Genomic DNA, 22484 nt, shown 5'->3' with positions numbered 1-22484 from the left:
ACCCAAGTTGTCCACATAAAACCTGAATTCAAAGAAACTCCATGTTAGGAACCAGCAGCTGCAGCCCGGGTCAGAGGGGGAAAGATTTTTTCCAAATCACACTTCAAAGGAGCAGCCTTCTTAAGACAATGTCCCACCCTAGGCCCTTTCCTGGGAGTTCCCCCTGCTTGTATGCTTTGCAAGGATATTACAGCAGATACATCTTTCAGCCTGGGAAGATCCATTTGCATCATCATTATTTTAATGCCATTTTGTTACAAACATGAAAGGGCAGGTGTAACTACGTAAAGCTGCAGTAGGCATTTCTTGCTATCACTGTAGCTGTTCCCATTGTGCTGAGCATCCTACAGACACATAGGAAGACACAGTTGCTCGCACAAGGAGATGAAGCTTTCAGAAGCCCTTGGCATTGGCCTAACTCTGCTCCTGTTGCTTTCGTTTTAAATGGGAACAGAACTGAAGCAACATGGGAGGCTTTTGAGCAGCCCCACCCTAAACAGACAATACAAAGCATGACTAGCAGAGAGGAGTGTTAGGCCAGTTTTAACTGTAGCACTGAGAGATTAAGAGACTTGCCCACGGGAAATCAGAGATAGAGCTGGGAAACTGAACCCATCTCTTCTGTGACTTCGTCTAGTTATTTAACCACTGGGCCATCCTGCCATATTCTGCTCATGTTGTAACCAAGCCCCAGAATCAGAGATGTGCTAAGCGCTGGCTGAAGCGCACCCCAAGTGTTTTAAGTGTGGGCTCAGCCACTAGAACCTGGGAGACCACGTGTGCATGAAGCACTTAGCAGCAGCATTAGCTCAGACCAGTCTGATTCTTGCCAGCTTTAAGTTAGTTCCTTATGGTTCCCAGTGTATGCAATTCTGCACAGCCTGTTAAAGAGATCCAGCCGGTAACAGCTTTCTCGTCAGCAAAGCAACGGAGGCTGTACAATCCTCTTTCCAGCCCTTTGGAAGAGTGCAGAGTTTTAACATACCAGGATTAGCTGCACTGCAACAGAGCAATAGGCCAAGCCAACATCCACCTTTAGACAGTGGTCTGTTCCTGATGCTTCAGAGAAAGGCTGGCTCTCAGCATAATGCACCAAACAGCTATGCAATACTACAATCTCAACAAGTAGGATTTCCTTCCTGGCCCTGCTGATCAGCATATGCCCTGAAGCATGAGGATTTAAAGCTCATGAGACATTAATCAATGCCACGGGTATTCTCTGAAAGAGGTACCCATGTATCATCATTCTGGTAATTCTCCTTGGTGGCCTTCCTGGCTTCATTGGCTCTCCTCCGGAGTTTATGCAGGAACAAGATAATGAAGAGAAGCAGGATGGCCTGGAGGAGGATGAGGAGAAAGAGGCAGACCTGGGAGATGAGCGCGATGCTGCAGTACCAGAACTGGCATGTGGAGATGATCTCATCCTCCGACAAGTATGCAATGACCCTGCCCTGCAGGTGTTCTGGGGAGGCACACAGCACGTTCTGATACAGGGTCCGATTCTGCTGCCACTGGAGCCACGAGCGCAGGTAGAGGATGTCGCAGTCACATTCCCAGGGATTCCCCCACAGGTGGAGCACTTGGAGGTTCTTCAGGTTGTCCAGGAGCCCGCTGGGGATGCTGGTGAGATGGTTGTTGTTGAGGTAGATCATTTGAGTGGAGGGGCTGAAGGAAGCAGGGAGGCTGCTTTCTGTCAGCTCCTTCGACATGCAGTTGATGATGTTGGTGCTGCAGCTGCAGGGTGAGGGGCAGGTGGGTATCACAAGGGGGAGAAAACCCAGGAGAGAAAGGAAGAGAATCCAGCAGCTCATCTTCAGTTCTGAAACACACACACACACACAATCATCCCTGAACTCCTTGTGTCATTGTGAGCAAACCTCAGGTGCTCAGGGACAGGCACAGAATAAGCACAGCAGACAGGCACCTGGCACTGTCAAACTGAACAGGAAAACCCCCCAGGGCTTTGAGGATTTAAGTTTGGGGGTAAATTTGGAACCCATGAAGAAGAGAGACCATCGTCACTTACAAAGGCATCATTTTAGCATGTGTTGGGCAAGATTTTGCTCTCTCATACTAGGCAGGAACATCCTCCTGCTATTTTAGCCCTGGGTGTGTGGAGGGTAAACAGCTTATGATGTGACTAGACATTCACTAGAAATTGGCCGGAGGTCATCAATCTAATTTCCACTGGCACGCAGGATGGCAAAGGGATGCTAGTATTTCCCATTTGCATTACTGATGCATGTCAGTAGCTAAGGAAATTCAGAAGCAGCTGCACTAGTGCACAGAAGCCAGGTTTTGTTAACAGCAGCTTCGGGTTATTACAGAAGCAAAAAGCTACAGAAGATTCAAAAATAGTATTACACAGCTGCATGATTAAAAATAGCCAATGCAGTTTCCACAACTAGAATAAAAGTGACAAGGACAACCAGTTCTCATGTGTCAGGACATACAATGATCATCAGGTGGGCTCACATAGAAATCCCCCACTCTGTGATTGCATTGCAGCAGTAGGGGAATAGGAGGAGGCTACTCTTGTGCTGAAGGACCGAAGCATTGGTTACTGCTGCAGACAGGCTGTTGACAAACCACTAGATGAACCACTAGACCAGTGGTGGACAACTTGTGACCCGTGGGCCACATGGCCCATCAGGGTTCTATGTGTGGATGACAAGACATTTTGTTTACTCTTGCCCAAGCACAGGGTTGCCGGATTTCACTGGTTTCCATCCGTGTGTTTTTTTCCTACTGGTGTTACTGAAGCGACATATGTGAAGTGAGGGGATGTTGCTGACTGCAGGCCTGTATGAAGGGGGGTGCGAAGGGTGTGAAAGGGTCCACCAAGTAAGCATGCTCCGGCCAGCCAGGAGAAGGCAGGAGCAATGCACTGTCTGAGCCTCCCTCCCCCATGCTCTGACCAGCCGGGGAAGGCTGGGGCTGATTTCCCGCTTACTTGGAAGACCGGGAGGGTGTATTCACACCCTTCGGGTCCACATTTACCAAAAAAGCGCGCGCACACCAGAAATTCCTGAGTACGGGCCAGGATTGTAAGAGCCATGCACTCTCTCTGTATCCAGTCACAGCACTGCTATAGTTAAATCAGCACATCCTGCAAATTCTAAGTATACAAGCACAATTAGCAAATCTATTTTATCCTGGGAGACCGTTTTGGTTACTACAACCTTGCAGCCCATGGATGAAGGAAGGCCATTCACCTGGCCCATTCACTAGCCTAGACTGACCAACGCTGCACTAGACTGTGCTAGTGTTGCAATTCTTGCAAAAACTTCTATTGGACTGTGGCTTGTACTGGGTGTGAGAAGGTTGCCGGTTGATGCCTAACCCTAACGCAGTGCTGTGCAGTAAAGCGAGTGAGGAAGGTGGCAATGTTAGCAGGACGCATTGTCTGTACTCACCTTTGCAGTTCGCTTCCCTGCTGGCCGCTGGCACAAGAGAGAAATGTAGTAAGAGGACAAGCAGCACAGGCGCATTTGCAAGCACACAGCTGAGCTCCCTGATAGTTCCCAGCCTGACACTGCAAGATAAGGGAAAAGCTAGTCCCAAAGTCACCTCCCTGGAACAGCTGAGGTTTCACCAGGCAATTCTTTGGAGGGATACAAGATGACACTGGTTGTGATAATGCTTTGAATGTGGCAGGGCTAATGATGACATGAATGGCAGAAGATCTGTGTCCAGGAACATGGGAGGATAAAGGGAGGCATTGAGCTGGTATCCCTTAATGGTGTAGCCCTGCCCTGTTTTACCCCAGCACCCTTGGGAAAGGCAGCCACCTTCTTAGATAATAAACCCAGAGTATTTCTGTGCCTCTCTGGTCACTAGCAACCAAAAAATATTCAAAATCCATAGAAGAGTCTTCAAAACCCCATCAGTGCTTGGGAAAGAACCCATAATTTCCCATACTCAGCTCCACTTTGCTTGTCCAGCTCTGTCTCAACAATGGCAAATACCTCTCAATTTGTTCCCCTTCCACTAAGCCTGTTCAGTGTGCAGCTCTGGCCCTCTCAAGGCTGGAAAAGACTTAGTCATGGCAACCAGGCAGGATTAGACAGAGATCTTACTGCTCAGCTGAGAGGTTAGAAAGGAAGTTTGGAGAATCTAACATTGAGAGCAGTGTCTGTTTCAATATGCTAGGACTCCAAGTAATTCCCATAATACCTTGTGTTATGTCTTTCATCCATGAGCCCTTTACAAACTACAGGTACACAAAACTACGACTCACAACTGCTTGCAGCTGTTTCAAGAGTGTGCGGCACTGGAACAGGAAGTGAAGGAGACAGGACATGGAGTTGCAGTCTGGGACAGGAAATGCCTGGCCCCTGTAACCAGTTGATGCTAGGAGATGAGGTCTTTACTGGTTGTGGACAGGTCCCTCTTTAGTGAATCTGTCTATGTGGGGACCAAACAGGTTGGGGCAGGGAGCGAGGGGGAATCCTGTTTCCAACTGAAGCTGGAGTTAGGCAATTACTCAAGATTCAATTAGACCAGAAAATTCCGGTTCACACAATTCCCATTGTGAAAAACAGCAGGGGATCTTTCATGACTCTTACTGGATTCACAGTTCATCTGAAAGAGCATTACAGGCAGCAGTGCCCCCACCATCATATCAGAGCTGTGTGCGGTTTCAGCGCTCCTCAGAGGAGTTTAGATTTCCTTTGGGGGGCTTCCATTAGAGTGCTTATGTAATCCAAGCCCTTCTTAGCAGCCAGTGACTTCTGAGGAGGTGCTCTGGCTTTCAGCTGCAACCTGGGTCACTCACTGTGCAGGGAGGGAGCAGAAGAGAGGCTCTTCTGAAAATTGCTTCCTTTCACAAGGTTGCAAGGGTTGCAATGCCAGTCCGCTCCTTGCACACAAAGAAAGGCAGGATCCAGGGGAAAGCTGCAGACTAACTTGGCTGGCCAGTTCTGGGAAAGATAACGCTCATGGGAACATCCTGCTCTAGCAGGCTGGGCTTGATAGTCAGATGACTCAGCAGCACTAAGAATTAACGAGGCAGGTTTACCACATCCTGCCGGTGGGATTTGCGGCACTGGAAGACACTCCAGCCTGAGCAGTGAAGCCAAAGGGATAAAAACATCTGCAGGCCAGCTGGACACTCCTGGGATGTGGACATCATGTCCCCAGCATGTGCATTAAGGGCCATACCCTGCCCCCACTATTCCCATATAATCCCTCTCAGGTCAGGCTATTGGAATTCCATTGGGCCAGACACACTGCTCTCATTGACACATGCGTGTTGAATGCTCCCAGACCAGAGCAGGAAGGAGAACTGGGCCAACTGATTCAGTGGGGCAGTAGCTGAAGGCAGGATTTGGCCCACAATGAGGATAAAAACTCATCTCGAATATTTTAAAATGGGTGGAGAACCTCTGGCCTTGGGGTTGGATACAGTCCATGGCTTGGCTCAGCCCTACCCAGCATTGGGGAGCCCATGCTGGTTCTCCAGCCCTGCTGCGGCCCCTCTGGGGGCTGGAGTGTAAACAATCTACTAGCTTGGGCCTCCCGAGGCTCTGGTGTGTGAGGGGAATGTGGGGAGTGTCTTTTTGCTTCCCAGCCAGGGGCCACAGCGAGGGTTTCTTCTCCATTTCTCACTTGTGTGCGGCCCACAACGGATTTCAGTGGGTCAGTGGCCTGCCTCCCAACCCAAAAGAGGTTCCCCACCCCTGCTTTAAGAACATTAAACTGTAATCAGAGTGACCCAATGTGGTAGAGAAAAAGGCAGGCAGGAATTGGAACCCTAGCTCACAAATGGCTCAGCTTATGCTGTAGTGTTTTTCTTTCATTGGTGGGTGGCCAGGGTGCAACTTGGACAACCCAGGTATAGGCCAGAAACAACCATTATGATTATCTGATCTCCTGCATAACCCAGGCCAGAGAATTTGAAACTGTGCTTCCTGCATGCGAGGGCTATGGAGTGCCATTTAAAGTGGGAGGAGGCACAGATTTGCCAGCCCATACCTGACCGTCTCCTCTCATATTCTCAGGTGCCCCACCCCAGCACTCTGGCATCCCGGGACCATGTTCCCCTCTGAATGAGTAAGCAGCTCACAGAACTGCTCAGATTTAACATGGCCTATGCCTACATCCAGCCTGGTCTTGTGAAACAAGAGAACAGGACAGAATTTGCTAGGCATCTTGCATTTCTGTCCCCACTCATAACAAGTTCCCTTACTGCAGACAGAAAACAAATCAGGAAAAGGTCATTTTGTGGGTTTTTTCATATATTTATTTCACTGACCAGTTCAGGTAGTAAACATAATTAATAAGAATAACAGCTGTCATCATCATTTTAATAAAATGGACATGCTTCCGAAGGGTTTGTTTCTCTTTGTTCAAAGGACAAAATACTCAACAGAAATGTACAAGAGACCCCAACCAAACCAACAAGGGGGAAAGGAAGTGCCTAGGAACACAGCGAGGGGATGCGGAAATCACATGGTCACAAGCAAGCCGGGGTTACAAGGGTGGCTTCATGTGCAATGAGAGAGCAGGGAAAAGCTGTCGCACAGCGTGAAGAATGGAATCCCCTTTCACCTCCCCCCCTCCCAAAGGAACGGGATGCAGAACAAGGCATGCAGGTAGTCAGCAAGTGCTGGCTGAGCCAGGAGTGGTGTAGCAATAGCACACGAACGGGTTCATCCCACCACCACCTCTCCAACCAGGCACACAGTTTAAGAGGTTGCACCCACAACTCCGGCCCAGCTACAGCTCAAAAGAACTCAGTGGAGTAGGACTCAACTCCTGGAGTCGCTAAAGCATAAAAAAATTTGCAAGAGTTTCAGATGCAGGTGTGTGTTTGCAGTGGGGAGGACAGCCTCACTGGACCCCTGTGTGGGGGCGGAGGGAAGGCTGCGGGCTGCTCCACACCCATGGAAGGGGTGAGGCCTTGGGTGGAAGGGGGCAGCCTATAGCACCTCCTAGAGAGCACTGCACCTTCCTCAGTGCAGCCCAGAATGCAAAGCATGGTGCTCCTGCAGCAATTTAAAGGGCCTGGAGCACCAGCTGCTGCCACACTAACAGTGGCAGCCAGGAGCTCTGGGCCCTTTTGTATCGCCGGGCCCTGGGGCAGATGCCCCCTTTTCCTCCCTGATGGTGGGCCTGCATGTGTACACTTAGGTGTGTGTGGCAGGGGGAAGGAGCAACCTATTCATACACTTAACTTCCTTCACTGCTACAAGGGATGACAGCCTCCCTAGACCATGCTTATCCAGGAATGCCTCTTCCATAGCACGGCTCTGTTCAATAGAGGGAGACTCCACTTGGAAAGCATAACATGGCCTAGAGTCCTCAAGTGCCACCTCCATTTTCAAAGTCTTTCCAGGCAGACAGCCCATCCCCCAGCGGAGGAAACCTGCTGCATCTTCTTTGCTGCTGGATCTTAATTCTCCTACTTCACCTCTGGAGAAGTTGCATCTCTAGTTGCCTTGGCAGCAGGTGTTTTTCTCTCTCTGACTCCAAGCTGCCTCTCCCAGGGCCAAGGAGTTCAGCTCGGTGTGGAATGGGTCTGGGAAACTTTACCTGATTTAGCAGAAGTTTGCACTGAGTTGATGGAGACAGGCTCACTGGGAAAGGGGACTCACGTCTTAGCAATTCTGGGTACAGGTCCTGCCAAATGCCTCAGATTCACAGTAGTGCCCTATTTCAATGACTCTGCCACCAGGACAGCTGCAGGTTGCATTCAACCAAGCTGCCACGTAATGCTAACAGGAAAATCATCTCCTCTACCTCCCTTTTGGGTTAGAATATGCTTTGCATAGAGGCTGGTCTGGAAATATTACCATCTTACCTGCAACTGATTGTTAACTTGTGGAATTCACTGCCTAAGGATAGTGTAGAAGAAAGGAACTTAGCAAACTTTACAAAAGGAGAAGAGACATTCCAATGAACAGAAACAGCATTTGCAGTTACAGTAGCACAAATACAATTGATACAAGTTAGCAATCCTGATGCATCAGGATAGCAAATGATCACCAGCCCAGACCTGGAAAAAGCTGTCCTTTTGTGCTACAATACCACACAAGTGAGTGCATTAGGGTGAGGCGGCTCACACTTTCCCTTTAAGCGTCTGGCACTGAACACTGCTGACAAGAGTTAATGGCTGCTCAGTCTATCCTGGCAAGGCACTGACCATCTCTTATGTGCTTCTCACATAGGGGGTGGGACTGGACAAAAGATCTGGGAAGATAATGACATTGCACTTCTGGCCTGAGTTTGTCCTCCAGGCACACTGCACTGTTCTGTATTTCATTGGGGAAGAGAGGCCTCTTAAATGAGCTAGCCTCTAAGCCCATGGTGTCCAACCAGTTCTGCTATAGCGAACTAGCCACACTCAACCAGCCAAATAGCCACATACAGGGGTGGGAAACCTAAGGCCCAGGGGCCGCATGCAGCCCCTGGCTTGCCTGGATCCAGCCCCCGAGGCTCAGAGCTTTCCCCCACTCCAGCATTGGGGAACCCGCACTGGTGCTCCAGCCTCTCCCACCTCCTGCAAGGCTGGAGCACACAAAATCTGCTAGCCTGGGTCCCCCTGGGGCTCTGGTGTGCGAGGGGCATGTGGGGAGTGTCTCTCTCCTCAGTTGGGGGCCATGTCAGTGAAGGGGTTTGGTTGGTTGTTTTTCTTTTTGCTTCTCACTTGTGTGCAGCTCTTGACTGATTTTTCTGTGGGTCAGTGACCCCCGACCCAAAAATGTCCCCCCCACCCCTTAGCTAGCGGCTGGTGTGTTGGGCATCATGGCGCTAAGCTCAGCAGTTCCATTTGCTCTGGCCTAGCTTAGGCATCTGTATCAAGAGGCACGCTGGCCCTCGTGAGCTTAGCCTCTCCTCGTTACGTCAGGTCTGTCCTGTCTCTCCAACACCTATTCGAGATAAAAGAGGCTTGCCTGTGAATAACCAGCACCACCCAAGCTACTCACCAACAGGACAAGAGATTGGGCCCCTAAGGCCCAGTGGAGAGACGCCAGCATGGCAGAGACAAATAACAGAAGCAGCCCTAGCACTTCATCACACCCGCCATGGCTGTATCACACCAAGTGTCGGCCATTGTGAACACCACCAAGCCATGGATAAATGGGCACCCATAGGACTAAGGATGCTAAATTTAGATTAATCAACTAATCGAATAGTAAATAGCATTGACTATTCAATTAGTCGATAAGGGCGACTCTGCCTTTGAAATGTAGCAAGAGCCCTGCTGGCTCAAAAGCAGGGATTGCGGGGGCAGCTGAGGAATATTTGAGCCCCCAGCTTATCCCAGGCTCCCCACAGTGCTTCTGCTTTTCAAATGTAGCAAGAGCCCTGCTGCACCCCTGTCCCTTCTCCCCACAGAGATGGTGCTGGGGGGGAGCCGGCTTTTAAGCCAGCTCCCACCAGCATCAGATCCTGCTCCCCTCCTTGCTGCCTCTTTCTGATGGAGGCAGCAAGGCAGGAGAAGCAACTAGTCAAGTCACTAGTCAACTATCCGATAAGCATTTACTTATCGGATAGTCGACTAGTCGCTTACATCCCTATATAGGGCTCCAGGGGATGGGCAGGAAGAACCCATCCCCATGTGCTTCAGGAAATCAACTCTTTACCAGAGCTAAAAGGAGACTAAGGGAAGATTCAGTTAGATTTCTGTGCCTATTTTCCTTGGCAGGCTAGCATCAGCACTATCAGACATACCACACTTCCCGTTGCTCTTCTTACTGTGCTTGTTAAAAATAAACCAGCAAATGACAGTGGCTGCTGCAGACACGGCCCTTGTATCTCTGCCACCAGATCCCCTCAGCTTCCCCTGGCCTGAAACTCAATGGCGCAGGTCCCCATGACTAGGAGCAGGGGCTGGAAACTACTGCCCACGTCTGCAAGCCCAAAGCTACAGCCCAAAAGGGCTGTTGGGTAGAGTCCCGTGCGAAAGGGAAGGGAGGCAGGTGTGCACAGCTAATGGAGTTGGGCTGCACTAAGCCTTCTGCCAGGGTTTCAGATAGTCCCCTGCTGCCCTCAGCCTAGTCAACAACAACCTGCTCCCTCCATAGGCCTATCTGGCCTCCTCTGCTCTGACAGAACTTTTCAGTCCAGCGAGAGAGGTGCAGAGAAAGGTGTCCTCCCTCCCTGTCTCACAAGGCTCCAAATGTGGAATGAGGAAGGCTCCGTGTTTAGGATTCATCTCCTGCCTTGAGGCTTCCCCTGCTCAAATACAAATGGGGACACAGCCCTTAGCTCTTTGGTCCCTCTACCACTGTGACTGGCCTGTTACCTTTACAAGTGAGCCCAGGAGCTATGCAAAGCTGGCTGGCAGCTGAGACACCATTTCCCTCACCCAAAAAAGGTAGGTAGCAGGAGGCTTTGCTAGCTGCTCCACAGTTCTGCCAGAGACTCAGATCTACCATGTGATTTGGCCACAGAAGAAGCACAGTTGAGGGAGCTGGGAAGATGCTGGCGCCTCCTGGGCTACTCCAATACTAATTCCCAGAGGTGCCTCATCTTGCAAGCCAGTTCTCCCAATGCAGATAACCACATCCTCACAATTATGCTCTAAAGCAGGTTCTCTCAACCTTTGATATCTGGCGCTGAATCACCACCTTTCCAAAGTGCGTCAGGGAGACCTCAGGGAACGGTGTCAGGCCAGGGACTGCTGGTTGAGAAACACTGCTCTAAATGAAGGCAGTGGAAGCTGGTATTTTCTAACCTAGTGGAGGAGGCTGATCTCTTTCCTCACAGTGCAAAAATCCTGGAGTTTCTCAATAGGAAAATCAGGCAGGAATGTTCAGGCACCTTAAAAATACTCCTGCAGGACTGTGTTCCCTGATCAACTTCACCCCCTGCTGCTCTGCCATCCAGAGCAGTGGAGAGGAATGGCTGGCTTGGTCCAACTCATGAGCTCTTGGTTCAGAGGGAATATTTACCCGTCAAGGTGCTTGCCCTGGCCCAGGGTGATGGGGAAAGGGAGGGTCCCAGCACCTTGGTTGGGAGTAAACATTTATGTGCATTTACACAGCATCTTCAAGTTGTACGCCATAGAAACCATAACTCTAAACAGCGGCACATTCCCTAGCAAGGTTTTAGTACATCTAGAAGTTGGAACAGTTCTAAAAACACCGTAGACACTTCCCAGGCTTAAAAGAAACAAAAGAAAAACACACCAGTAAACTGCAAGTGAAGAGCCTCTTCTGCAATCCTGCTGCCAGGAAAGCCAGTGTTGCTGCTAATAAATTAGAGGAGGGGACAGCTCTCACCCACAAGTCTCTACACAATGGGGAACTTCTTTTTACAATGGCCACATCTCAAGCTGGGCCCCAGAAGATCACCAGGGATTCCCTTTGCCCTCCATCCTTCTGGCTCTCACTGGTCCTGCATCTGCTGCTGCATCTTCTGCAGCATCTCCTGCATCCTTCGCAACTGCAGGAGACAGAGAAGATCAGAGAGATTGCGGCTCCACCACGGACAGTGGGATGCTTTCAGTTAGTGGTGGACATGCTCTGTTACTGGGACCATATGTTTGCGAGTGGGGTTCTAGGTCCCACTCTCTGCCCCCTCCCCTCCGCTCGTCAGGGCTGGAGCTGTGTACATTGCTGTTCACTCTGCTATCTGCTTGGGCTAGCTAGTTACGGCTCACAGAATCCACAGGTTTATGCAGCAGCCAATGTTTGGAGGAATCCTCTCCATCGATGGGCGGCTTACACGCAGTTTTGGTGAGATTAAGGGGATGCTGGTGGATACCAGGGAGACCAGTCTGGTGGCACAGCTGGCCCCTGGGCCCCATTTCCCTAAGGAGAGGGAGTGACAGGTTTTACCCACACCATGAGTAGAGAGTGAAAAGGGAAAGGCCAGCAGGGGATGAACGTCCTCTGCTTATTCATGGGACAAAGTGCAACAGGCACAGGGCAAGCTTCCCCACACTGCCCCACCTCCACTAGGGGGCGAGGGAGGGCAGGATGGGTGATGGGAGTTCACCCCACTTGGGGATGAAGCAGGGCAGCCTCCGGGGTCTTGGTCTCTCTACTAACAAGGGAGTCAAAGTTCCAATTCAGACATTTGTCAGGCAGACACTGGGCTGAGACTCATCAATCTCCACTGGGTCATTGCTCTTTAGCTTCTGCCCTGGGTTACCCTAGAGGGGTTGGCTTCTATATCTCCTGCCTGACCCCCTCAGCCAATGCCTGTTACGCGTGCCACACAGCAGGGACACGGCAAAGTAAAAACTAGCCTAAGGCTGCTGCTCTCTCCCCAAGGCACTGGGCTGCCCACAGCTCTGCCCTCTTATCTCGTGATCACAACTTCGCCTCACATCCTGTTCCTGCTCCTTTCCCCCAGTAACTCCGCACAGTGGCTGGCACCATGTGGCGCCGGGGCTGCACTACAGCCGGGCAGCTGTGCAGCCGGCACTGCATGGCCTGGACGGGCTGTGTAAGGGGAACGTGTGCGGTCCCAGCTTGCGCTTTACCTGATCCTGGTCTGCACTTCAGCTGAACTCTTGGTGCTTCAGTCACACTCACTGCATAGGGCAGAGGTGGTCCCTGGTGGCCTTAAACCCTCCAACTCTGTAACCTGATGGTGCTCACTTAGGCAGTGCTGACTGGTGCTTTGCTCAGCTGGGGAAGGGAGGAAAGGGCTTTCAGAGAGACCCTCTAGGTTCTCTCTGACCGTGGTGACTTCTGGCACGGGTGCAAGCAGGGCCTCACTCTACAGTCCATGGGTTGGCATTGTCACTGCCCAGGAAGGACACAGCCTTTAAGCTCTGCCCTCCTGACTGGGAGCCTGTGAGCGCAGAGGGCAATAGAAAGAAGAACAGAGGAAGGAGCAACAATGGGGGCACCGGTGAAACCCAGGACTGCCTCCCCAGGAGCAGCCCCTTTGCTGGTCACGGAGGAGGCACGGTGCAGTGGGTACCTACCTCTTCATCCTTCATTTTGATGAGCTTCTCTGTTTCAGCATCAGGCGTTGGAAGGGGCAGGATAGGGATGGGGCTTTCTATCCTGTTGTCTTGAGTCAGCTTACTGGGGGAGAAAAAAATGGAGAAAATTCAGTCCGTTCTTGTCCCAGCCTGGCTGTGATTTGCACAGAGGGGAATGAGGGCCTATCACAAACACATCAGGACATACTCGCACCCACATGCGCCTTGCCAGCCAGCTGGGAAGTAGCACAAACCTCAGGCTGTTTGGATGCAGTTTGAGGGAGCACAGCAGAGGTGTGTGGGATCCACTCACACACAGGCACGTGTCACTCAAGGTAACAAAAGTGCAATTTCAGAGGAGTGGGCTGGGGTGGCTAGTGGAGGTGAAAGCCATAAACCAACTATGGATAGTAATCCCAAGCCCTTAAAGAGCTGGCGTCTCTCGTCTTATGCCACACAAATCCTAATAACAAGGGAGAGAAGTACTACATTCAAGGACTGAAAAACCCTTCTTAGGAGACAATTGGATAGTCCTTAGAATCGTGGTGGGCAGCCTGTGGCCCACTGAGGCTCTATGTATGGCCCATGAGACATTTTGTTGACTGTTGCTCAGGTGCAAGGTTTCCAGATTGAGCTGATTTCTCTGTGCTTCAATGTTTTCCTGCTGGTATTACTAAAGCAACACATGCTTAAAACACGGGCTCATGAAGTGAGGTGTATGCTGACTGCATACAACATTGACAGTGAGAGCTGTCCGCTCGCTCTACACCCAATCAAATCCCTGGTATGGTTCAATCAGCACATCCCACAAATTCTAGGTACACAAGCACAGTTAGCAGAACTACCCTATCACAGGAGATTACCTTGCTTATGACAATCTTGCAGCCCACTAAAATGAAGGACGGCCACTCAGCCCACTGACTAGCCTAAGGTTATCCATCGCTGCTTTAGAGAATTCCAAGGTGTCATTGCCTCCTCTTGCCACTTGACGGCCCTGTTGGCTCAATTGCCAATCACCTACAAAATTGTAGTTTGGGTTCTTTCCCCAAGAAAGGATCTATATATACAGGCAGTCCCCAGGTTACGTACAAGATAGGGACTGTAGGTTTGTTCTTAAGTTGAATTTGTATGTAAGTCGGAACTGGTACATATTGTAGGGGAAACTCTAGCCAAACATTTCTCCAGAGCTCAGTTTTATTCTCCCACACCTCACTTCCCTCAGTCCTTTATTCTCAAGCTGAGGGGTCTGCTGAGAAAAGCCGCTCCGCGTCTCCCTGGTCTGCTGGGAGGGGTGCTAGCTTTGCGTCTCCCTGGTCTGCTGGGGGGAAGCAGCTAGTGCGGGGTTGCCTCACCCCGTTTGTAAGTAGGGATCTGATGTAAGTCGGATCCATGTAACCCGGGGACTGCCTGTAAATGCACATTTATCTTAGAATTCAGCTGCATGTAGGATACTACTGAATCCCACTTCCCTTGGACTTGATGTATAGAGAATCAGCAAAGAGATGGGAATTTGAGGCAAACCAGAGGAAGTTTTAGAATCTAAAAAATGGGGGAGGCATAACTATTTTGGTTAAGTAATTTATTCTCCACCTTTTTGTAAAAACAGTTACTAAATTCTGTATCTGAACAGTAGATGTCACTTCTCTCAGATCTTATTTAATGTCTAGCTATCTTGGGATGCTGCATTCCCAGCAATGAAAATAAATAAATTTGTCAGTCGCAGAAATGTAATTCTATGTGCCTGTGTTCACATATACATCACACGTGGGTGTGTACCCACATGCATGCACACAGACATTTACACACAGTGTACAGGCATTGCTTGCCCACCAGTGAAATACAGCTACTTCTGGGGTGGAATGGGACAGTGCACAACAACACTATGCAGCAGCTGAGCCCAGGAAGGGAAGGCTACAAACTACCCTAGAAGGGTGCTAGAGATTTTTAAAATTTCACATTTTCAATAACATTTCAAATGTGCAGGGGTGAGAGACCAACGACCGAGGGGTATTTTTATGAGAGTTCTGTGACCTCTCCTTGCCAGCTGAAACTGCAGGGAAGCAGTGACCCATGAGAGGGCAGGGCAATCTCTGGAGACACGTTTAAGACTCAGTAATCACTAATTGCTCCGACGGAGGCATTGCCAGAGAAACAGCAGCATCTCGGGGTGATGTCATAACTAAGACATGGCCACAGCTGGTGAGGATGTGGGAGCTGCCAACTCTCCCTTCCAGGCTGCTGCTTTGGCACCACAAGCTGTTCACAGACAATTCCCCAGGGGATGGTTGATTTCCTATTACTGTCACTAAATCAGGTCTACTCTTCCCTAGCACTGAGACGAGCTCCTGAGCGAGGACCCATCTATCTCAGTGCCCACACCCCAAGGCTAAGTGCAGTGACCAGGCTATACAGTCTCCCCACGGTGGTTCTCAGATGGTGGAGATGCTGTGATTGTGGCCCATTGGCTAGTTGTTTCCCCTCCCAGGACATCTGGCTGCATCTTTGCAGAGAGCACCTCCCAGCACCTGGAATACCCCTGAGTCCCATTAGCAAGGAGCAGATGAGAGCTTCCCCATCCAAGAGGTACCAGATGCAGCCCTCCTCTCCATCACACAGAAGAGCACCACCCCCAGGCACCCACCTGGTCATCTGCTGGATGCACTGAGCTCTGTAGTTCTCATAGTGAACATCACAGGTGACATCTTTCAGGTCGTGCATGTGTGTCCGGATCAGCATGTTCCGCAGCTTCACAAAATCACAGTGCGCCTGGTTTTCCACTGTGAAAGCAGCACAAACTGCACTTGCATTTCACTCCAACAATGCCTGCACCAAGGATGAGCAATGGCCCCTTCAGAGCCTTGCCACATCCAACCCCTGGCTTACTAAACACACATCCCAACAGGGTGACTGCCCCACTACCTCATCTCCTGCCCTCCCACCCATTCCATAATGCTTGGGTCCACGCGCCCTGGGGCTGCCTCTTTGCTGGTGTGATATCAGGACACCTAGGATCGAGGTAACACCCTGTTTTAAAAGGGAAGGATCTAGAGGCAGAATATTTTCAACAGGGCCCTCTGTGCTAGGGATTGCTTCCCCTCTTGGTCCCAAGAGCCTGAACTGGCTGACCTGCAGGCAGGTGCTAAGTGCGCCTGGCTCCCAGGGCTTTGTCTGGGAAGAAAGACTGTGCATGCAGGCTGGGACTAGGTGGGTTCTGATTGGAGACAAGTGTTACCAGGTCATGTTCATCGTATTCGTCAGACTGGGCACCCTTTCTGAGACTGCAGCTAGCAATTGAAACTAATTGAAATCAAACAGAAGGGCTTTAGGAGGCCTGGTCTCTGGATCTCTCTTTGGCCTGAATTTAGAACCTGACCCAAAGTCCACTGAAGTCAATGGGCTTCTTTCCATGGAGCCCAATGGATTCTGGATTGGACCCATAGTCCCTTACTTTCGAAGAGGAGGAACGCACAGCAGGGAGGTAAAGTCACAGGAAGGCAACTGTGCCAGGGGCTGCACCAAGGCGTGGGCACCATCCGTGTGTGCCTAGCACATAGTGGGTGCTGCCATAAACAATAAGTATCACCCCCTGTCTAGCGTCGCAGCTGGCAGCTTTACTTCTCTTCTGAAACAGTCATCACTGGCTGGGGCACTGACAGCCTCCACAAGCCTCTGGGAAAGATGTGGGGGGGGGAGGGAGAGAGGAGGAAATGAGGCCTCAGGCAGAAGGGGAGGGGCTAGGGCAGGCAGCCTTCTGTGCACCAGGAGCACACATGCCAGCTCCCCCCACCCTGCACCCGTTAGAGCCACCCAGAGCGTGTAGCATGGTGCTCCAGCAGAAATTTAAAGGGCTCAGGGCGCCTGCTGCTGTTTTGAATTGCTGGGCCCTGATGCAACTACCCCCTTCCTCTCTACCTGTTCCCAGGCCTCATCAGTGGACTTCTTGGTTCAGGATTTTCCAGTTAATTGATCCTTTGTGTATTGGTGCAGTTAAGAGAGTCAGTCCCAGCAGAGGTTAAGTCCCCATTCTGACCTGCCTCCATTCCTCTTTTTTTAGCTTGCAGCGTCGAGGGCAGCCAGGCTACATCACACCAGGGACCATACAAACTGCATTTCTTCCCAGACACACACGCTGCAATGCACCTGGCCTGGCCAAGGGTGCTGAGCAGTCAATGCATTCCTAGCACATGTCTGAGTGTGCAACCCAATAACCACAAGCACCCTGCAGCCGCAAGCCAGAGGAGAGTCAAATCTGTAGCTACCTTCATTGAAGGCCACTGTTCATAGGGGCTTTTGTAATCCACGAGGACAGAAAATTATAGGCCAAGGCAGACAGCCCAGCTCTTTAAGAAATATTCACTCCACAGCATGGTAGGGCTCTGTGGGGCTCTCGGAACATCACTGACTCACCCAGCCAGAGCAAATGAGGGTTGGGAGCTGCCTCAGCAGAATGCCAGCATGTCTCATTTAAAACAACTGGTTCTTCCCATCCACACAACAAACCCTCCCCATTGGGAGTATATTGCAGCTACACAGCAGCTCACAGGCCACTGCCACCAGCATTGGCCCTGCCAAGCGGCAGTTCATAGGGTGACAATGTGGCAGGACGATGGATAATTACTGCAAGCCTTTCTTCTGTGGGGAGTTCTGCTATCTAATGTCTCCCCGTACCGCAGGACCAGCAATGCTGCTCCCCTTCCAGCTGTGCCGTGATTGTGGGTCTCACTGCACACATTACAATGTGCCGTGTTTGTCGGTTTCGAAGCATTTCTGACTGGGGCAGAGGGCTGAAGGATGTAAATCTTCACTCCGATGAGAGCAATGGCTGCTCTGTAGCAACCAAGCGGTGCCCTGCCTTCCCAAGCGGAGAGACGCTGCTTCCCGCACATTAAACAGAGTCTGCTCCATTCCGAAACAACCAGAGAGACAGACAGGCACACGCTCTCTTCCCTGCCCCTGGTATTTCTAAGGCACCACTGCAGCATCAAAAGAGGCTCCTGGGGATCAGTTTAACACACCTGCTCTTCCCCCAATGGCAAGTGCTGGGGCGCAGTCTGAGGGTGTGACCTGAGCTCGAGTGGCCGTACTGAGTTAGCTCCAAGCTGTCTCCTTTGGTTAACAGAGCAGTGAAGCTCTTTCACAGAACGCTGGCTTCAGTGCAACCTACCCACCTGAGCACTTAACCTGGCACAGCCCCAGCTGAAGCCCACGCTGCCAGCCTCCCTCTTACCCATACCTGAGCTAGCTAGATGAAAGCTCACTCAGGTGAGTGCACATGAACTGCAGTCACAGACAGTGAACACAGCCCAGACATTCCCTCGGTGTCCCAGACCATGTGCTGCAAACACATGCTTACTCCGTGGGGTTCCCCAGACATACAACTTAGCTGAAGATCCTGGCCGCCCCAGTGCAGCCTTTAGGGCTCTGTCCTTCGCCTGAGCTGCCCAGCTGTAATTCTGCCCCAGAGCTGCCAGCCCTCCCCTCCTCCTCCTGGCTTCCCTGCCAGGCCCCCGGGAACACTGGAGACTTTGGGGAACATTGGGGACTGGACTCAATGACCTGTCGAGGTCCCTTCCAGTCCTAGTGTTCTATGATAACACAGCTTACCTTCCACGATGCCCCACGGGTAGAGCCGCCCGCGCACTCTCTGGCCTTTGGCCTCCACCACAGTGTTGCTGCCAATGACGGCGAAGGGAGCGCTCTCCTGAAACGAGAGCCGACGAGCAATGGGGAAGATTGGGAAGGGCCAGCAGGAGTCATGCATGGCTAGCTGGGAGCCCAGAAGACTCAGGTTCAGATACCTACAAATTTGTATTGACTGGCCTGGGGTGGGACTGCAGGCGGGCAGGTTGTACAGGGACCTCATTCTCTCCAAGGTGCTGAACACAGTATTATCCAGAGAGGGGCCCGTGTTGTTCCTTTCTGGAGAGGCCATTAGCAAGACGGCAGCTCACGCTGCCCCAGCCAGGCTGTCCCGCACATGCCACATTCAGGGACTTACTGCTAGTTCAGCTCCAGTTCAGCCAGCCTAAGCCTGCGCAGGAATGAGAAGGGGCCTGTCCCTTGCTGATGGGTCAAGGGTCATGGTCTGACCCTAACGGCCTCGTGTGCAATCACAGCATTTCATCCTACATGCCCGGCCCTGCATTCCCAACAGCTCAGCAGGCGAGAATCACTGCGCCTTGGTGAAGAGCATCACTCAGAAACCGGGACATGGAAGTAGGAGCTGCCACCATGGCATTGCTGGATCACACCTGTAGACTGGCTGATGCTAGGGCATCCTTCCTGGTGGGATGGGGACAGGAAACCTGGCCTCATAGGATACACCCACCTTGGGGACTCCATGCACCCACTGCTGCAGTAATTGCTTTTCAGACACCCTGGGTTATCCGGGCAGGTCAGGTATCCCAAAGATTCTCCATCCCTTGGCACAACTGAAAACATCAGAGGCAGCCTGGCTCTAACTTGGCCAGATGCACCCCGAAGCCAAGAGGAGAGAGAATGAATTCCCCCCTTCAAAGGTTAGGGACAGGAGCCCTTGGTCCCCACATATGGTGGTAGTCTGTGGCTAGGCAACCTGGAGATTCAAGACAAACACATCCTGAGAGAAATCCATGGAACTGAACCAGGAATGAACCCGGCCCACAAGACTGCTGTCATAAAGCTATGGCCACACGGGACAGTACCTATGTCCCTGTGCTCCACCCAGACCTTCAACAGGAGTTGACACCAACAGGAACAGAACTCAGATCCTCCCATTCCTCAAGTACAGGCTGCTACACCGGAGATAAAGAAGAATCTCCACTGACTTATCAGTACAGGGCCTCTGACACACATGGCATAGCTCTGATTCTGCCTAGTAGAGGGCAGTGGTGCACACAAGCTAGCTGATGAAATTATGGAACTGGAAGAAGAGGTCCTGGCTTTCCTCACCTTCAGCTCTCGGTCTTGCTGCTTGAATTCCTCATCTTCATCAGAGTCACAGTCTGGGAACTGGTAAACTTTAATCCCAAACTTGTCAATTTCTTCTCGGATCTGCTCTCCCGGACGGCAAGGGCACAAGAACAAAAAACACCCAAGAGCCCGTCAGCATGACCAGAAAATGCAACCCCACGCATAGCCACCTTCACTGCAGCCTCTCTGCTCTGGTTGCTGGCGCAGGAGGGGCAGGTCCCAGGCTGGGAATGCCAGTGTGGGAACCACACAGAACTGTGGACTCTTCTCAAACCCTGCAGGGCACTCTCTGGGATGCAGGAGTTGAGGAGAAGTGGGTGATGCCAATCAGACTCGATGAGGGCTGGCTGCTTACTAAGGCATCTAGAGAAAGGCAGGGAGGGGATTTTTGGACCCATTTCCTCTCTTGCCAGTGGCTGCTAGACGGCTGGATAAATGCTAGTTAGTTGCTGTCTTCTTGAACTCCAGGGCAGGAATGCCCCTGCACAGTGACACATGGGAAGGAACAAACAAGAGCAGCTCAGCCCCTGGGTACCTAAGCACATCTGTGAGTTAGAGGGGGAGTAAGGGGGCACTGTAGCAGGAGCTATGGGTAGAACCCTTTGTATCCATGGGCATCTGCACTCGCAAATGAGGATGCGAATATCCACGGCTCATTCTGAAGATACAGACACAGATGCGGATATGCAATTTTGTATCCACACAGGGCTCTAGCGATGGGTTCCGTAGTTTGGTTCCCCTCTTGGCTGGCTGAGCCCTGCAGAAGAGATACTACAGGCCACAAAGCGAGTGGTATCTCTGTAGTCAGAGCCAAGACAGTGTGGGGAACCCAACCTTAGGTAAAGATGGACCTAGGTGGGTTATTTTGCATGGAGCCCCATGAAACCTGCGGAGCAATGGGACAGGGCCTTGGGTCAGGTCATTCCATTGTGTCCCTGACACAAAGGGGGTAAGGGAGTGCAAGTTCTGCTCACTTCTAGTTGGCTGTCCCCACGTAAAAAACATCGTTCGCCTCTCCAGCAGGAGGGACTTAATCGGTCTCCTTAGAGCAAGGCTATGGCAGAATCTGGGACTAGGGAGGCTGTGCAGACACCTGACCCCTTTGAGGGTCACTCTGAGCAGAACAGGACAGCAGCATCTCTCACCCTCTCCTTTAGCTTCCGGATCTCACTGGGGATCAGGCAGTCGGCCTTGGCAATCAGAGGCACGATATTCACCTTCTCGTGCAGAGCCTTCATGAACTCAACATCCACTGGCCTCAGCCTGCGGCAGGGAGGGAGCGCAGCAGGGGTTAGCAAGGCTGGCGCTGTTACCTCACTGGGACGTGTGGGGGGTGCTGTACACTCTTGTGGCCCTGGGTTCGCTCTGCTTTGGCATTCACTGGTTGCTGTGTTGTGCTGTGGGTGACCCCTACTGGCTTATGCTGCTCTGCAGAGACTGTGTGTGTGTCTGTGTGCACTGCCCAGCACGGGGCGGTCCCTGGGGGCAGGCAGGTTGGCCATGGCCTAGCAACTTTTCACCTGGCCAGGGGAAGGAGACTGAACAAAGGAAGGCGTGTGGCTACCTGGGGGGGGAGGTGGAGGAGAGTGACCAGTGACGGAGAGAGGGGGCACTCTCAGTGTGGGGAAGCATGAAGGAAGCAGACTAAGACCAGGATAGGGGGGTTCAGAGGCCTGCGAACCCCTTCCCCCCTTCAAGGGGCCTAAGACTGTCTGCCCATCCTCCTATGTCTACATCGAGCCTGTGCTGTATCGCTGAGAAGCAATAAAACCTTCTATTCTACTGACGACATGCCGTCACACTCACCCACCTGCCTTTCCTCAAGAGGGGCACTCCCATTCACGCCCAGGCCTGACACCCCCTTAGCAGTACGTCGGGGGATACAGAAACTCAGCCTGGGGCAAGGGCATTTTCAGTGTTACAAGTCACAGGGAGAGTTCTCAGTTGGTGCAGCTAGTGCATGGGGGGTGGCTTGACTATACCTCTCCCAGCCTGTAACAGCTCAGCCTAGTGAAGCAGAGAGACACAGGATGGGTATATTCTCCACTACAGATTATACCCTGGGGCCCCACTTTAGCTACCTTGCACAGCATGAAACTATCAAATCCAGCAAGCTGAGTACCTCTGCTGGGCCCACGTTAATGTATGCCAGGGAACAGGCTGGTGCCAGAATTGGGAGATGTAAAGGCAGCTGAAATCTCTCTCTGCGCCCACCCTGTCCTGTGTTGGGCACAGATCCACTAGAATGAAAGATATGGGGCTGTATGCTGGTTCTCCCATCCTGCTCCCACAGGAGAGCAGCAGAAAGAAATGGCCTATGGGTCTGCAGGGATCAGTGCCTGGAGATCAGGCCTCACTCTCAGTGCTGCAGAGCCTATGGAACGTCTCCGCACAAGACAAGGACCATGTTACTGGAGTGTGTCACATCAGTGAGTAAGAGGGGAATGGTGGAGGTCCAGTTAGGGCAAAAGCACACAGCCTGCTGTTAGCACCGCCAGTCCCAAATCCCACTCAGACTTGTTACCTGCAACCCCCCACAATACCACAAGAGGATGATATCTGCGCACGGGTGCCTCCCACCAGCACCACAGAATGAACAATGACACAGCACCGCCTTGGCAATGCACTGTGTAGGTGCTACCAG

At 51.7% G+C, this 22484-nt stretch overlaps 2 protein-coding genes across 3 annotated transcripts in view; both read right to left on the bottom strand.

The window, feature by feature from the left end:
- Positions 1-219: 219 nt before the first annotated feature.
- GP1BB (glycoprotein Ib platelet subunit beta) lies at positions 220-3550 on the bottom strand. The gene is made up of 2 exons (XM_006134940.5): positions 3417-3550; positions 220-1819 (listed from the first exon to the last, which is right to left on the bottom strand). Exon 2 carries the CDS (start codon positions 1809-1811, stop codon positions 1197-1199), a length of 615 nt encoding a protein of 204 aa, XP_006135002.1. The 5' UTR covers positions 1812-1819; positions 3417-3550; the 3' UTR covers positions 220-1196.
- A 2656-nt stretch (positions 3551-6206) lies between these two features.
- SEPTIN5 (septin 5) overlaps positions 6207-22484 on the bottom strand; it is a 78338-nt gene continuing 62060 nt past the window's right edge. For both annotated transcript variants that reach the window (XM_075898294.2, XM_006134941.4), the window contains exons 6-11: positions 20986-21103; positions 19820-19921; positions 18494-18590; positions 15531-15666; positions 12890-12992; positions 6207-11394 (exon numbers count right to left, since the gene is read on the bottom strand). In XM_075898294.2, the coding sequence (XP_075754409.1) occupies positions 11338-11394; positions 12890-12992; positions 15531-15666; positions 18494-18590; positions 19820-19921; positions 20986-21103 (613 nt within the window). In that variant the 3' untranslated portion in view covers positions 6207-11337. The remainder of the gene's footprint in view (positions 11395-12889; positions 12993-15530; positions 15667-18493; positions 18591-19819; positions 19922-20985; positions 21104-22484) is intronic.

The sequence above is a fragment of the Pelodiscus sinensis genome, chromosome Z (genome assembly GCF_052426305.1).
Source record: "Pelodiscus sinensis isolate ZL-2025 chromosome Z, ASM5242630v1, whole genome shotgun sequence".
NCBI classification, from domain to species: Eukaryota; Metazoa; Chordata; order Testudines; family Trionychidae; genus Pelodiscus; species Pelodiscus sinensis.
Note: the sequence above shows the minus strand (reverse complement) of the source record. Positions and strands in the feature narration are given on the sequence as shown.